The sequence below is a fragment of the Falco punctatus genome, assembly GCF_963210335.1.
Source record: "Falco punctatus genome assembly, chromosome: 7".
NCBI classification, from domain to species: domain Eukaryota; kingdom Metazoa; phylum Chordata; class Aves; order Falconiformes; family Falconidae; genus Falco; species Falco punctatus.
The window spans coordinates 30488630-30505152 of NC_137587.1; the positions used below are offsets into that span (position 1 = coordinate 30488630).

At 41.6% G+C, this 16523-nt stretch overlaps 2 protein-coding genes across 14 annotated transcripts in view; one reads left to right on the forward strand and one right to left on the reverse strand.

Annotated features, from left to right (window-relative positions):
* The window catches only part of RPS6KA5 (ribosomal protein S6 kinase A5), a 78869-nt gene extending 68977 nt beyond the window's left edge, over positions 1-9892 (reverse strand). The window contains exon 1 of one of the 4 annotated variants that reach the window (XM_080396703.1): positions 9535-9892. In XM_080396703.1, the coding sequence (XP_080252829.1) occupies positions 9535-9607 (73 nt within the window). In that variant the 5' untranslated portion in view covers positions 9608-9892. Of the gene's footprint in view, positions 1-792; positions 2756-8239; positions 8342-9161; positions 9240-9534 lie in introns of those variants that run through there. The other 3 variants (XM_080396707.1, XM_080396705.1, XM_080396704.1) reach the window with 3 other exon arrangements.
* A 718-nt stretch (positions 9893-10610) lies between these two features.
* The window catches only part of DGLUCY (D-glutamate cyclase), a 47685-nt gene continuing 41772 nt past the window's right edge, over positions 10611-16523 (forward strand). The window contains exons 1-2 of one of the 10 annotated variants that reach the window (XM_080396718.1): positions 10617-10762; positions 16163-16254. The gene's annotated coding sequence lies outside the window, so the exon portion shown is untranslated. Of the gene's footprint in view, positions 10818-10851; positions 10876-16162; positions 16255-16523 lie in introns of those variants that run through there. The other 9 variants (XM_080396719.1, XM_080396715.1, XM_080396716.1 and 6 more) reach the window with 9 other exon arrangements.

Below are 16523 nucleotides of genomic sequence, written 5' to 3' on the forward strand. Positions count from 1 at the left end.
ACAAGCTGAAGATTTGTAGCGCTGGCTACAGTCCTAATGCGATCCAATCCCTAAACTCAATTCATTAATCTAAGCTGTATCATAAACTCAATTTAACTGGTATTCCACATCCAATAGTGTTAGTAAAACCTTTCCAACTTTCATGAAGTTACACAATAAAAAGCTGAGTGATACCTAGTTTGAACTATTATGTACTTGTTTCAATGTCAGCAGTAATTTTGCACTATCCACTTAATCCCATTTTTACTTCCATTTAGGATATTTAATTGCCTTATCGAAAAGAAAAAAAGAAAAATTAAATCGTATGAAGGTTATTGTAATATTATTCTCATAGTAAAAGGGAAAAATTACATCACAGATCAGCATATGATCACTATAAAATAAGTCCCACCTCCTCCTTTTTGCATTATACTGGGAAAAAAAAGCCATCCCACAAGACCAGATAGCTAAAAGGTGCTGTATAACACAGAGGTATGATAGGACACTTGAGACGTACAAACTTTATTGTTCCCTATAAAGCAAGAAGTAGCATGACCCTTTAGAAAAAAACCAACAAAACAATCAAACACTCAAACAAAAAAACCCACCAAAACCCCCACACAAACAAAACCCCACACCCAGATCTCCAAAGCTACAAGAAAAGATCAAAAATTTCCAGAAAGTGCTTCTCCCAATGCTACCATAGCTTGCTCCAACAGTTTCAGTTACTGCACTGAAGTCCATCTCTGAAAATCACACCCCAAGAAAAGCAAGCTGAAGAGCTTGTGCCACGTGCTTACCAACAACACTTACTAGAGCAGTTCTTTGTCTTCATATGCTGAAACCAGGCACAGCACTTTTCAACATTTTAGCTGAGATGAGGTGCAGTTTCTCCAGAACTAAAGTCATCACACCAACACTTCCTTCAACTTGCTTTCAGGAGTATATGTAATTTCCCAAAGATCAGTTATTCTATCCACCGGTTGCTCCCAGGAACCCAAGTGACCACTGCTGGAAGATCTTCACAAGGAATCCTTTCCGCAATTACAAGACAACTGTTGCAAGTTTGAGAAGCTTTAAAGGATTGCAACAAGAAGGCTACTGCTACTACTGACAGAACAGTTAAAGGCTTCTCCCACCTCACAGGCATCACCATGCTAGGATCAGTATCAGAACATGACCCAACAACTGCCCATGCAACCTGCATGAAGACAATGTAAATGTCAAGAATGCAACAGGATGTACACACCAGCATCTAGCTAGCATTATTTCTAGCAAGTAGTACCGTAATCTTTCAGTGTACACAAAGATGCTCTTCAGAAACAGTGGCTTGGGAATGCTCTTGATTTAACAATTGAGCACAAAGAAAGCAGTTTTGGAAATGGAAAATTTACTTCTTCATGCCCCTTTTTCTTCAAGTCTGTTGACACATCAGCTGAAGAGTACCAAGGAAGGGAATCAGGCTTGGACAGGAAGAAAGTACTCCCCAAGTCAACAGGATGAGCATTTCTCCACAAATGATCTGAAGCCACACATGACACAGCAGTATAAGGGATGGTGGTGTATCATGGAATAAAAAGCAGTAACCTGCCTACACCCTCTAGGAGACAAGCTAACTGCATAGGTGCACAATTAGGAAGAGCTTCCATTTACTGATTTTCTGCTGTAGTTCACAGTAAGCAGCATTAGACCAACACAGGTGAGTATAACAGCTGAGGCAATAGCAAGATATAACAGATCAACCCAGAAACAAAGACTAAAGGGAAAGCCCAAGACATCACGGCATCCATAAAAACAACGAGGAAACAGTGGTACTGGTTGGAATTTTCACCTCTGAAGTAAAAAAGAAAGCAAATATCTAGAAATATTCTCACTGTAAAGACAAACCTCTACATGCAAGGACACCAATGCGTGGAAATCAGTACTGTCATTCTCAGCTCCCTGAAGTAGGACGGTCTGTTTAACTCTGGGAACCAGAACAAAATATTTCTGCTTGATGGAGGATCTCTAGATGACATAAGAAACATGACTGTCACCTGCAATATACCTGAACTTCGAAATGGCCATGTGTGAGCTAAGAACTGTGCAAGCTAGTACTGTGTAAAGACTATTTGTTTTTAATTGTACTTCTTAAGAAATAACATTTCAACAGCAGTTGTTTTCAAGTTAAAATGTGCTGTGTCCTCTTGTTTGTGGACTCCATTGCATACAGGTTTTGAAGCAAACAAAAGAAAGTAGAGCTTCCTCTGCTGAACTAGATTCAAGTAACCTTCAAAGACAAGCTCTGCCCAAAAGCTGTGACTTGTCTCTGCTGTGCTTTGCAACGTGAGACAGCTCTGCTATTTTGTTGAGCAGAACAATGAAACTCAGACAATTTAAAGCAGCACAGAGGAAGCAAGAAGGAAAACAGGACAGAAGAAATTCTGTAATACTTCTATTACGTGTCCAATGTGAGGTGCCAAGATCAACTTGATTCTAACTTCTTCAGAGAATGACCCATCTCCACTCACCTAACAGATCTACTTTTAAGTCACAGCAACAAAGAACAGATGCTGTTTTCAAAGTTGTATGAACACAAACTCGAGATTATCCTTTACTCAGAGTGAAGAGTGGGTGGTTTTCCTTGAAATTAAGCAAAACTAGCAAATTCCTTCCTGAAAAAAAAAAAAAAGCCAAAACAAAAAAAACCCACCACGTAATAGAAACCACACAACTATTGCTTGTTAGACACCAAAGAAAATATATCTAGGATGTTATACTGGTTTTCTGCTATACATAAAATTATACTTTGACTGTAACTGGTTACAGCAACTGAGAGCTATCTGTTAAGTGAAAAACATTCCACAGTCCTTCAAATCTGACAGACTGAGTATCTGAACAAGAGTATCATTTAAACAGGACAGAGAACTATCTTGCAAATTTAAAATGGAATTTAAAGAGCATACCATCTCAAAGATTACCTGCATTTTTCTTAGGCCAAAAAAGAATTCAGAGCAAAAATAAAACATGCACACAGTTCTGAACTCACATCAAAGAAAAGAAAATGCAATTTGTATTACTCTGAACTCCAGGATCACAACTAAGATAACTGGAGTGACAACTATTCATTCTCTGTATTAGATGCTTAAAGAGGAGACCATCTGAACGGGGGGGGGGGGGGGGGGGGGGAAATAACAATCAAGATCCCAAAGCTGCTGATCCCATTCTAGAAGGCCTAGAAGCCAAAACTTTACACAGCCAAAGATGGCAAAGACCTCTGAAGTACTAGCTAAGCTGAATGCAATATGGAAATTCAGAAGCATGAAATGCCATGGGGAACATGACAAGAAAGTATCATTACCATTATGAAAACAGACTGAAGTTGCAGAAGACTATCCCACCAAAGTTACCATTTGTACATCAGAAGACGAAGTAAAGATAAAAGTGTAGATATCTGAGATTAACAACCCAGACTCACAATAGTCTGAATTGAAAAGTGTTCCATGTTAAGATTCGTGTTCAGCAGCAGCAGCCCTTCTGCTATTACAGAGGTGATTTTGCTATGAGGTTTAGCATTACTGTGAGACGAATCACTAAGATTCAACCTAGAAGCACCTCCGTGGTTAGCTAGAAGCTTAAGGTGCAGTAATACAATACATCATATAATAATCAAAAAAATCCCAGAATGAGATTAGGTAAAATGCTAATGAATAAAGTTGCTATGGGTAATCTAATGCCAAACAGAATCTGTTTCAAGATCAAAATATCTAAAGACTCTGCATACCTTTTCAAACAAGAAACTGTATCTAAGTACAAGATATGAATCAATCATCAAAAATCAGTACAACACTTAAAAAATACACTAACACTTTGTTCAATCACAGACACTTTGAACAGTGTTAAAAAGTAGCAAAACGTAGGTTAATTTATCAACAAAAGAAGAGCAACTGACAACCTCAATGTTGATGAAAGGTATTTACATATTAGTTCATGAGACATTAACCAGGAAACTAAGAATTATTTTCAAAATTATCCTCTCTCAGGTATAGTTTTTATAACCATCTGTCCAAGCCAGCACAAAATATTTACAGGCATCAACAAAAAATGGGAAGAGGAAACAGTCACAATAGCTCCCAAAACAAAACACAAAACCAAATAAAGTGACTGTGTGTAACATGAGTCCTTCATAAACAGAGTCATCTGCCTACCTACAGAATGAGTCAGAAGCAAAGAAATCTTAGCAGAGCTTGCACCTTTGCACCTCATCATGGAGTTGGAGGGGGGGAAGCGTGCGCGGGCACGCAGGAAAGAGAATGTTTAACATAAGATACCAAAAGATGCCAAGCAATGAAGGGGATCAAATCACACCCTCAGATACCCAGGCTTTCTCATATGTTTAATCAACTCTGGCAAGTCTTTTCTGAATTGCCTCCTGAATAAAATCCCAGAGTGTATTCAAGTCGCATACAATTCTCCTAACTCTTGTGGAATCCAGCATGAGCTTTTAAACCATCATATTTAGAATACATTGGAGGAAAGCTAAACAAGCTGACAAAGACAACTGTGACTACTAGTCTTTGTTTAAGTCATACATTTTATAGAACATCACTGAAGCAATGAAAGCAAAATGAGCAATGGTACCAGATGCTTTTACAGATCATTTTAATCGGGTTTATTACATTCCAAAGCTGGGGCAGGGGGACAACGATGGGGAGACAGACCAAGAGATCAATAGTTATTCTCCTCCTTCATAATCAAAGTTTATCATAATCAAAGTTACCAGAAGATAAAATAAATTCCTACACTACAAAAGAATTTTTTTAAGTATTGATTCTGTGAAAAGTAAAATCCACAGATTTAAGTTGTATTAAAGACGATTCATAAACTTAACCCTCTTAAAACACTCTTTATACTTCCCACAGCAATATGAAAAAAATACGTATTTTAGTGCTCAAAAGACAAAAGTAGAAGTAAAAGCAATCCAAGCTTTGAAATATTAAACTATTAATATCTCCTGATCTCCAATCAATATACAGAATTAGTATAGAGTCAAATCTGTGTCTTACAGGAAAAAATTTTAAAAGTATCTTTCTTATAAAACTTTCCTTCTAAAAATAAAAACTGCAGAGGTGACAGGTACAGCTCCATAGTGAAGTCTGAATACTCTATTTAATGCATGATTCATCATGTTTTTTAGCCATTGGAATTTTTACAATGCCTTACAAAGTAACATGAACCTTATAGTTTACAAATAAATCCATTCTAGTTTAATTTCTCATTCAAAAAGGAGTAAATAATAATTTGCAATATTAAACCCTTCAAATAGTCCATGTATTTATTGTCTGAAGCCTTTCACAGTTTCATACTGAATTATAAACTAGACTATTTGACTCAAGTGGAAATTCCAAATTCTTCTGCCTCTGGACCCCTGTAGCCCATCACTACATTGACTTCTGGACTATACCTGCCTTTTTGCACATCATGTGTTATAGTCAGACAAGTTGCAAACTAAGGCAAGTTCTTTAGCCCAAAGTTTGTGACAGCACTAAAATGAATCCAGTATCCTCTTCAAAAGGGGCTTGCCAAAAGGAAAAGAACAATGTCTTAAAGCAAAACAAACAACATATATACAGCCTATCACCCATGCATTCATGAAATGCTTCACAAATTCCCTTCAGGATCCCGGTTTTGCTACTCTCTGCCTCTCACTGGGCAAAGCATGGAGTACACATGCATGCTGCATGACGGGCAAACTCCTACCTAGTCACATACACTGAAGGTTCAGGATCCTTTGATCCTTATTTTATTTTTTCCCCAAAACAAGAGGTATGACAATAGCCAACAGGAGATGGGGGGTAAATCTCACTGCTAACAGTTCTATTTCCTTCTTACCTCTCTACATCACAAGTCTTTCCCTCTCTGCCCAAATCCTGCCCTATCACACAATTTTTTTTTCTCAAATAGCCTTTACATTTCCCATTGTTCAGTTCCAAAGCACTACCAGGAAACAGAAAATGTGAAAAAGCAACTATATTCTTTTTTCACTGTAAAGAATATATAACTTCTTAGGTCTCAAAAGAGATTAGAAGTTTTACTAACTCTGAGGTTCACCTGCAAAAAAAAGCAAAAAGAAAACCCTTTGCCTCTACTACATTCCAGAAACAGACACTGGAGGAAATTTCATTTTCTCATTATTTTCACTGTAGAGCTTCAGTGAGAATCTGAGACAGAGACAGTCACCACTTCCTACCATTTGATCTTTGGCATATTTTTTTTTCTACTTCCTGAAAAGGTGACTCCACTTTCCTCAAAAACTCATTTCTTTCCCGAAGTGAGCAAAGACAGATGGTAATAATTCTGAAGCAGCTGAATTGTGAGATTTCTATGAAAGAAGAATTAGTTTGTGTGACAGGAAAAGAAAAAAAAGTTGCTAAATATATTAGGAGAAAATCATTATTAACTGAAATGCGTCCTAAAAGTCACTGCTGTGTCTGGTTTGTAAAACAACCAACTGAAGGAACAGTCATTGAAGCACAGGCATGCTTACAGTTTCCCCAGCAGTAGGGGGACATTCTGATTCTTTGTATCATTACAATAAAATCTATATACACAAAGTGGTGCCCAGTATTTGTAATACAACAAATCACATGGCATCTCACAGAGGCATTCAAATGTTATGCACCACAGTTCCTTCCCTATCACAAACCCAATCTACATGCCTATGAAGTGATGTTTTCTCAGCGATTGCTTTTTGGTCACGCAACAGAGGAGTTTCAGGGCCCTAAGAATATGGGATACAGAGCTAAAATTAAGGTTGACCCTACATATCAAAGCCAGCACTGTAATTTCAAAATCAAAGCTTAAAAGAGGTCAAACCATGGTATGATAGAGATAACAATCAGCTGGAAGCTTGTGTAGAAATAGCACTGCATATGCTCTAACTGTGCGTTTTCATATGCCGCAATACTTGCCTGAAAGTAACAACAATCATCTGTTTCATTCTTGAAGATAATAATTTCATCTTAAATTCAAGTTTTATAGTTTGTTCACTTACTCAGTTGACCATAACCAATGCCTCTAACACGTTTAATATTTTTAGAGCCATTCCAAGACACAAGTAATATCAAATGCAAAGTATAACTGTAGGTTCACCTGCATTTTAGTTTATTTGACTATATAATTCTTTGTACTTTGAGTTTGTTATCAAGAGCTTCAAGCAACTTCCACAATATGAAAATGAGACACGCCCTTCTCAAAGAAGGCGGTATTTCTACCACAATAGTACATTCTTTCAAAGCACTGTGGAGACTGACCTCTTTTTCATCTTCCAACTGACAGCTACTTTCAATATGTAATTCTAAATCATATGATTAGTTACAGAGCTAGCACCGCCAAAGAAAGAACACTGAGAGGAGTTCCACTAGAGGAACACTACGATCTAAACAAATCACACATTAAAAAGATATTCATGGTATACAACGTCACTATTCAAGAACAACAAAGATCCTCTGGCTTGAATTCTAATTTTGCACATCCTCTCACCCTCTTTCTCAAAATGAAACACAATAATCACGCTGCATGCTTAAAAACTGTAGTGAGTTGACCCTAGCCAGTAGTTGGGCACCCACACAGCCAGACCCAGTACAAAAAAAACCCGAGGAAAATATCCAAAGTACGCTATAGATTATTTATGTATTTCCATATCAATAGAAGCTGACTGCAGTTTTTATCCTCAAATTACCATACCTCTGTGCATTGTGTAAGGACAAGTTTTGAAACAGTATCTTGATAAATCCTGCATAGCAATGACACTATTGACACCTTCAGGAGTAGGAGTCTCCCAGGAGTACATGACAGAGTAGCTCCCTCCTCCACCCTAATGCTCCAGAAATAGACAAGCCATTGCTAGAAAGCATTTTTCAGAAAGCAGTTTTCTAAATACTTAATAAGGAAGAGCAAATGAGGAGGGGAGAAGCAACTGAGTCCCACTAAACTGAATTTTAGAAGCTTAAAAAGGCACAAACAAGGTTGAGAAATTTAAAATTAAAAGTACTGGTACTTCCTGAATCTGCAAAGCTTTAAGATCATGATTAAAATGATAATTGCTTATTCTGCTATATTAGACAGCTCTTTGTCTAGATTATATGAATATTTTTATTCTTCAAACTATCTTTAAATAACTATCCCACAGGGATATGTGCTGTCTCAACTTTTAGAAAAGGCACTAGACATAGCTAGGTAAACATATAGAATAAATGTATTATGCTTCCTTTCCCCTTACCCCTTTTTCTCCTGCACACTGAAATCTAGCAACTCCCAACGAGACAAGTATGTTTTCCACCAACAGTACTGCTTCTTCTTGAAAGAAGGAAACTACAGTCCCTTTGGTTTCTTGGTTTCTGCGTAGCTATCAGGAAGACCGCCTTTTTTTTCTTTTTTTTTAAAGCTGTAGTGATAGCTACGTGCCGCTGGGGCACCTCCACCGAGCCCCTAGACCCAAATGACAGGGGGACAGAAGGCTGAACACGACGAAGAGACCAAGTACCACCACTTGCCTTCCCCATCGACCCATCACAGTGTCAACTACATTAACCCGGGGGGCGGTTCTCTCAAACTTCTGCGATGAACACCATAGTATATTTACTTTTATTTCATCATGGAGAAAAAAAGATGGTGAGAGAAAAGAAATGAAGGGCATGGATTAAGAGCACCTTCACTATTAAGACATATAGAGAATATACATCCTGATTATGTTTTACACGCACCCTCAAATTTACAGTAAAATCTAGATTTACTGCAATATTCAAGTTGCCTGGAAACTTCTGAGAAGCACTGAGTCCCTATTAAAAATATATAAAGATCTTCCCCAACACAACAACCTACGACAGAGCATTTCTGCTGTATCTTTGAAAGATCATACATATTTCACACGTTGAACTACTTCTCCAGAGGGTCTACAAGTAACTACTGAGCTGAAAGAAGATTTCGTAGACCTAAAAGCCAGATAACTGCGGCTACATGTTAGCACATTCCCCTCCCTACAATTCCGGCATTTCACCGAAGTCAGAGAAAAGCTGTCACACAAAACGACATCAGTTAGGACTGTAACAAACAGCAATCGTCGCCCCCCCCCCTCCGCCCCCGACACAGCCATAAAAGTCAAACACATAATTAAAAAAAAAAAAAAAAAAAAAGCAGCTAACCCTTATCTCCTTTCAAAAGCGTCAAATACCACTGGGGCGGTGGGTCAGAGGAGCCAAATACGCAGCAGAAGTCCAACTGAAATACTTCTTTCAGAAATAAAAGAAGGGACCCCCCCCGCCCCCACCTCACACGCTCCTGCCCATGTCTTTCAGCTCATCCTCTTTTTCTTCCTTCTCACCGAGATTTCCCTACTGGTCCCGATCAACTCTCCTGAAGCTCCTTCCTCAGCACTTCTCCCCCCAGTCCCGGCAGCCCGGGCCCCCACCGCCACCCCCTGCCGCCCTCCCCTCGGGCAGGAGCGCTCCCTCAGCGCCCCACGCCGACACCCCCCCCCGGCCATGACCTCCCCGGCCCCCGGCCCGCCCCGCTCACCGTTCCTCAGCTCGTGCTTGACGGTGAGGAGCGGCAGCTCCGCTTCCTCCGCCGGGCCCGAGGGTCCCTCCATGTTCTCACAGGCGGGCGCTCCCCCGCCTCTGCCGCTCCCCGTGTGTGTGAGCGTGGAGGCGGGGGGACGTCACCTGGCCTAAGGCGGATTTTATTTTCCAGGGGCGCTCCGGGGGAGAGGAGCCATGCAGGCGCGTTGGGGGCGGCTGTTCTCCCCTCCGCCTCGGGGAAAACGGAAAAACAACAACAACAAAAAAAAAACACCAATAAACCCACACCACCCAACAACAAACAGTTATTAAAATACAGGGAGGCACACGCACGTCGGCTTCCCTCCCCCGGCCCTCAGAGCCAGCCCATGTCCTTGCGGCTCCCCTCCCCCTTGCTCCGGCCGCCCTCCCCACCCAACTGCAGGGCGCGGAGCCGAGCGGAGTCGAGCCGAGCCCGGCGCGGCCCAGCCGGGATAGGCTGAGCCAGACGGGAGGAGGGGGCGCCGTGAGGAGCGGCTCCTACTCAGGCGCTCACGCCCCCTCCCTCCCCCCGCCGAGACGCTCATTGGGCGCGCGCGCCCGCGAACCTCACGGCTGTTGGGCAGAGAACGTCCTACGTGCCTCCCCCGCCCTTCCGCCGAGCGGCGCGCTCCCTCATTGGGCCACCGGCTGCGCCAGGCGCTGGCTCCGCCTCCCGGCTTCCCCCCAATCCCTTCTACTCCCTGATCTTGTTTGTAAACATTCCCGCCTACCTCTCCCACTCCCCCGCCCGCTTGAGGGCGGGCGCTGGGTTGCCTAGAGAAAAGGGAAGGCGCTGATTGGCCACTGCCAGCGGCAATCATCTGAGGGAGCTGCGGTGGCGCCCTTCCTGCGGGTTACGGGCTGCTTTCATCGTATTTGGGGGGGGGAGCAGCCGTGGGCTTCCCCACTCGCAGTGGCGGCAGGGGGGAGCCAGGCAGAGCTCCAGCCTGGCGCGGGGCGGCGGGGGCGGAAGCGGGATGGGGGAGCAGGGCATCCCCTCGCCGAGGGACGCGACGCGGCGGGGAGGAGCGAGGGACGGCCGGGACGGGGGTTCCCGCAGAGCTCTGGCCGCCCGCTGAACCTGCGCCTCCCCGCGCGGCGCGGGCGGCGGGTGCGGGCTCCCAGCGGCGGCACGGCGGCGCGGCACGGCCGCCTCCTTGGGCCGGGGTTAGCGCGGGAGCTGCCGCCGTCAGTGTGGCACGTCGGTATGTCCGCCTTCAGCCAGCGCTCGCCGCCGGGCGACAGCGCCGCGGCCGTGCGGTACGCGCTCGGGGCACGCAGGATGCGGAGCCCCGCACAACGGGGCCGTGGGTGGCGGGTGAGCGCAGGCCCGGCGCCGGGCTGCACTGAGTAGGCCGCGGGCGGGGGGGCGGCCAGGGCTGGGGCAGCAGGCGGCCCCGCGGCCCGGCCGCTGGGCAACGGGCGGAGCCGTCGCCTTGGGGGCTGGAGAGGCTGAATTTACTGCAAGTTAAAACAACCTGTGAGGTCGCTGAAAGGTCACAAAGCAGAGCGGGGCTTGGGGGTGATGGTGGCTCAGGGCGCGCTGGTGAGGGGGCGGCCTGCCTGGTGCGGGGTGAGGTACCGCGGGGTGAGGTGCAGGTGCCGCCGGGTACCCTGGTCACGACGCACTGTGCGGGGCATTCTGTGGTGCCATTAGTTGCGTGGGACACGCTATCCTGAGAGTGGGGTTTGGTTCTGGTTTTGAGGAAGATGTGTCTTGAATCTCATTAGGCCTGTTCATCTCACTTAAGCCTCTCAGTCCTGTAAAGTTGTGGAAGCCATCTGACACATCTAAAGACATCTACTTTTCCTTGAGACAGGTCACACAAGTCACTTTTCTCTCCACTTCTTATTTACAGTAATTTCTGACATGTTGCTTTTGAATGCTATGGCTTCCTGTCGTTTGACACTGCGTGACAAGAAGCTGATTTACAATGCCGTGTCACACAGGACAGCTCTGCTCAAGCAGAGTCTGATTCTGGTACATCAAACGTCAATGAAAAAAGTGTCCTCTGTTAATCCTTTATTCACATTCCAGTATTATGTACATTTTTTGTGTGTGTTTGTATACATATACATAAAAAAACATCTAAGTATATATACATACACACATTTCTACAGTTCCCTGTAGAGAGATTGGGTTGAACTATTTGAAGTTGATAAGGGCTTTCTACTATAGAATCGTTTAAATACCAGACCTCGGTTTCAGGGTGCTTTTGGGATGAGTTTTCTTCCCAGAAATTAAAAATATTATCTAAGGGTTTCATAGTATTCCTGGTAAAACTTTCGAAGGTCTTTTCTACAAAGCACTGCAGGTGTTCTGTTGAGGTATCTCCCTGTAGCATATGATACACACATGACTTCCCTGAAAACATCCATCCAGCTACTGCCTTTCCAACAGTATTATATCAAGGCTATAAATATAGAAAGTCAGCTTGCAAAAGATGTTTCCAAACTGAAAAATAGATTCCCTAACTTCTGTCACTTGATTTTAGAAGCCTCTCTATTGCAGAGACAGTAAATGTTACATCAGCATAATATTAAACCACAAAAGGGAAAATAATGAAAATACAAAATAAACTGATAAAGTTAATTTTTAAATTAAATGCTTGCATCTTTGTAACTAATGGCTCGTCTGTATAATTAGTGGGGAGTGTCAGTTTTTCTTCTTTACAAGGAGTAACAACCACTTCTGATTATTCTGTGTCCCAGATGTTACATTTTGAAGAGACCAGTACTGTATTTCATCCAGTGGCTGTACTAGCCTACGCTTTGGACTAACTGTCCCTGGCAGCCTCAGAAGAGAGAAACTGAAATCTGACTCCACTCTGTTCCTTACTACCGCTCTGTGAGTGGAGCTGGCATTGAATCCAGTAGTTACTAATAGTTTTGGTTTCTGACAATCAGCTTGACAGACTTTTATCTGCTTATTTGCCTCAGGATAAAAGCTACTCTTCATTCCCTTTAAATTTCAGCTAAAACAGCTTTAAAGAATGAGGTCATGACCCTAAAAACATCAAACCATGGTTAGCAGTTGATTGTTGTAGCTGCTGGCTATGCATATAACAAGACAGAGTGATTACCCTATATATTTAGGTTGAAGTTTTCTGGGCTTGGAAAGTACTATTGCATGAGCTGGAAGTTCATTGTTATCACTGAGGGACCCACCGATTTGCTTGCGCCTTGGAAAAAGTAACTAACACGGTCATTCCGTTTAAAAAATCAAGATTTTTTTAATGTAACAGTCTCTCCAGTGTTAACATTTTTGCAGTGGGTTTCTCGTGTCATATCCAGGAACAGCAAAGCAGCCCTATTGAATGTTTGGAAAGAATCCCACCTTTTGACAGACAAAAGAGCTATAACTGCACCAAAATCCTAAACCTCTTGTCAGTAGTCCCTGAGTACAAGACTATGTTCAAGTTTTCATTTCAACTGAAATTTTGGGAGCAGTGGAGGATTAAACTTAGTCGTGTGCTTGATTTAAGAGTGGACCTACCTTCAGTTGGATGGTCCAGGCATAGTGGGCTGGTTTCATTACCTCCATCACCTTTGCCTTTGAAGCAGTATCCCGTGGCTTTGCAGTTGTAAAAGGACACAGTTTTGTCAGCCTTAAGTGTGGACAAGATTTACAGATAGGTGGAAACATACATCTATATCTGTACCAGAAAATAAAGCAGATAGGACTCGTTTTTGTCAGGGCAAGTGGCATGACATGGCATGGCATATCTTGCATGCACACAGCTAAATTCTTTCCCCTTCAAAACAGAGTGGCCTTTTCCATACTGCCTCCTGGATTTATGCAGATTGAAAACTGTTACTGAGCTACACTAGCCCCCAAGTTGTATGAGGACATTGCCTAGGAGAGTACTAGTCAGGGGCCCAACCATTCCGAAAAGCATGCCAGCAGTCAGAAATATGGATAGTCATGTGTCAGAGCTCAGATTCTGCCTTTGTCCTATTTAAATCACTGACACAGACAGTCACAGAGTCAGATGAGGGAGGAAATTTGGCTTGAGCCTGCAGCCAAAGCAGACATGTGAAAGTACAGAACAATGGTGGACTATAGACCCACGGGGGTTACAAATGGTCTGTAAGAGACTCCTTTGTATTTTGGAGAAGTAAAACCACCCTTGCTATGTAAACTGTGCTTTTAGAAGTGCAGCTCTGAGTGCAATTTAACTGACTGAAAATGTTATTTGCATTTTAAATACTCATTTCTGTGTGTGCTATAACACTGAACAAAAAATTACTATTGGTATGATATGCATTCAATAAATCACGTCTCCAATGTTAAAAGGAAAAACATCTGATGTAAAAATTATTAAAAACTATGGGGTAATGCAGAGCCACTCTCATTCCATAGTCTAGATGTGGTTTTTGTAAATAGCATTTTCATATTTGTGTGTACAATAAGAGCAACCTGACAGGTTAATCAACCAACAGTTCAGTGTTTGGGCTGAGCATGTGCTGCAAGTTTGGGAACATGGAGTAACAGAGTTCTAAAGATAGATGTCCCTTCTCTACCCCACAACACAACTGTTCAAAAATATGCGTCTTTACTTGCCATTCCTAATTGTGAAGAGAGGGAGGAAAAAATGCTGTGGGAAATACCCACATGGAAAGATATTATTGAACTTCATTTAAGAAAAAGTGTCACAACATTTCCTTTTTGGTTCTGAAAGAGGTGGCGTGCCAAGATGGTTTGAGGGCTGAGGTGAAATTGAAATGCTCAGTGTACAGACTTCTGAGAGGAAATGAGAGAAAGAGAGAAAGGAGAAAATGAGTGCGATAGCTGCACACTTCCAGGGGCTCACTGCTTTACAGTTTTGAGGGACCTGATTTACTTTCTTTTTGAAGGGCATCTGCCTAAGGAAGACGTAGTTTCTATGGAGCTAAAGTTGGGGGCGTCTGGGGCTTTCCTGTGGTCATCAAATTGTTACAGAAATAGGTGTTATTTTCAGAGTACAAATGTTGCAAAGCCAGATGATACACAGTGTTCCCCTTAATCACTCCACGAAGAGCATTTGCACAGCAGGGGAAAAAGAGGATAAAATTTTGGAAACCACAAAATGAATTTAGGGAAGGACTGCCCATGAAAGACAGTCATGATGTGAAGCAGCTTTTGTGTGAGATTTTAGCACAGTATTAGTTCTAGTTCTAGTGTCTAGTTTACATATATTCTCTGTGATCTTTTTAAAAAATCTGCAATTGAACATTTTGTGCTTGATAACCATCAGAAAAACACACCAGGTCGGTAAATTCGCTGTTTAAAGCATTTTTTTATGAAACTGCTCTGGGCAGCAGTTTTACCTCTTTAAAACCACTTAATGTCTTACCATGAAAGGAGAAGTTATGCTAAGCATCCAAGCCTAATAATTCTCTTAACGGAAGTGGTACAACTCTGTCAGGAAATGGATTGTTTCTTGAAAGAGTGCATGTAAGTGAAGATGTGTTACTGATTCTAGGGTTACATCTTTGATTAAACTTAAGTCCTGTTTCAGTTACTATTCAGTTCTTTGCTGAAAATTCATTTGGTTTGGGCGTTTTTTTCTTCAGTAACAGTACAGCTACAACTACTATTCCAGGAAACACTTTCAAAAGTTTAATTGTTAAAAATCTACATGGCTATAAAAGAGAAATGATAAAAATATTTGTTATGATACTCAGTTTCTGATGAGGAAAATGAAAATGAATGAACGCTGTCCAGAGGGGAAGGGAAGAAGACCTATCTATTAAAACAGAAATAGGGGCTTATTTCAATTTCCGCTTAAATGCTTAAGCTAGGTAGAGATGGAATTTATAGTTAATACAAAGAATTGGCTTCTGGGTCCTAATCCTCACTCACTCATAATAATTTGAAATCATTTTTAAATCTGTTGGAAGAAACATAGAGCGCTGTTCTACATAATGGTGTTATTAAAGCGCTGAGTAATACTGACTGCAGTGTAATTAAACTCAAAATCCTTTTCAGAAGACTCAGATATGAATTCTGACTATTTTGAAAATTGACTGTAAACTTTGAAGAAGGGGACTTTAGGAAGGAGAAGCTAATCAAGATGATCTGAAAGCTAGAGATGAGGAAATTAAAACTTTTAACTCAGCATGGAGACCATGAGTACATCCTGATAGTTGCAGAAGCCATGCAGCTGCTTTCCACCCCCAAAGAAGGAAGCAAAAACATGAGGAAAAAAGTGATTAAATGGCAGAGCTTAAAGGTATGCATTGTAGTTCTTAAACAGATCCTACCAAAAAGGAGATAAGTGAAAAGAAGTACCACATAAAATGAAGGGGGAAAGGCAGGTTTTTAAAGCATAAATAAAAACTAGTAAGTTCATTTCCACAACTTTTATTGCTACTGACATATTTAAAGATATTGCATATGTTAAATTAGCATAGAGCAAAAAAGGGGTTTAACAAAGTGAACAATATTGCAGAGATACATTTTTCCCTTTTCCCTTTACCTTGACAAAAGTTGTATAATTATTGATTTTGAATCTACTCTTTTAAATTCAAAAAGATAAGATGCTCCTATGATTTGAAATAACAGAAGAGAAAATTCTGAAACAGATGGATAAATTTATTTTATATATATTTTTTTTTTCCAGACTCAGGTGATATGCCTCCTGGAGTTTGGAAGGAACTTGGAGCTCCTCAGAAAAAGTACGAAAACTCCCATTAGTTCCAAGTACTATATCAGGTGACTGGAAGGCACCTCTTAACATAGTGTAATAGAATATTATATAATATAATACAATATGATTTAATATAAGCTGCATTACAACTAAAAAAAAATTATTTAAAAGGACCAGGAAAATGTTTTGGTGAAAGATTTGAAAGATTACCTTTAGTTATAAAGAATGGGGAAAAAAAAAAAAAAAAGGATTGAAAAAACCCAGTAAGTAGATAAACATGATTCCATGAACACACACCAGGTATAAAACACTACTGTGAAAAATCAGGTCCTAA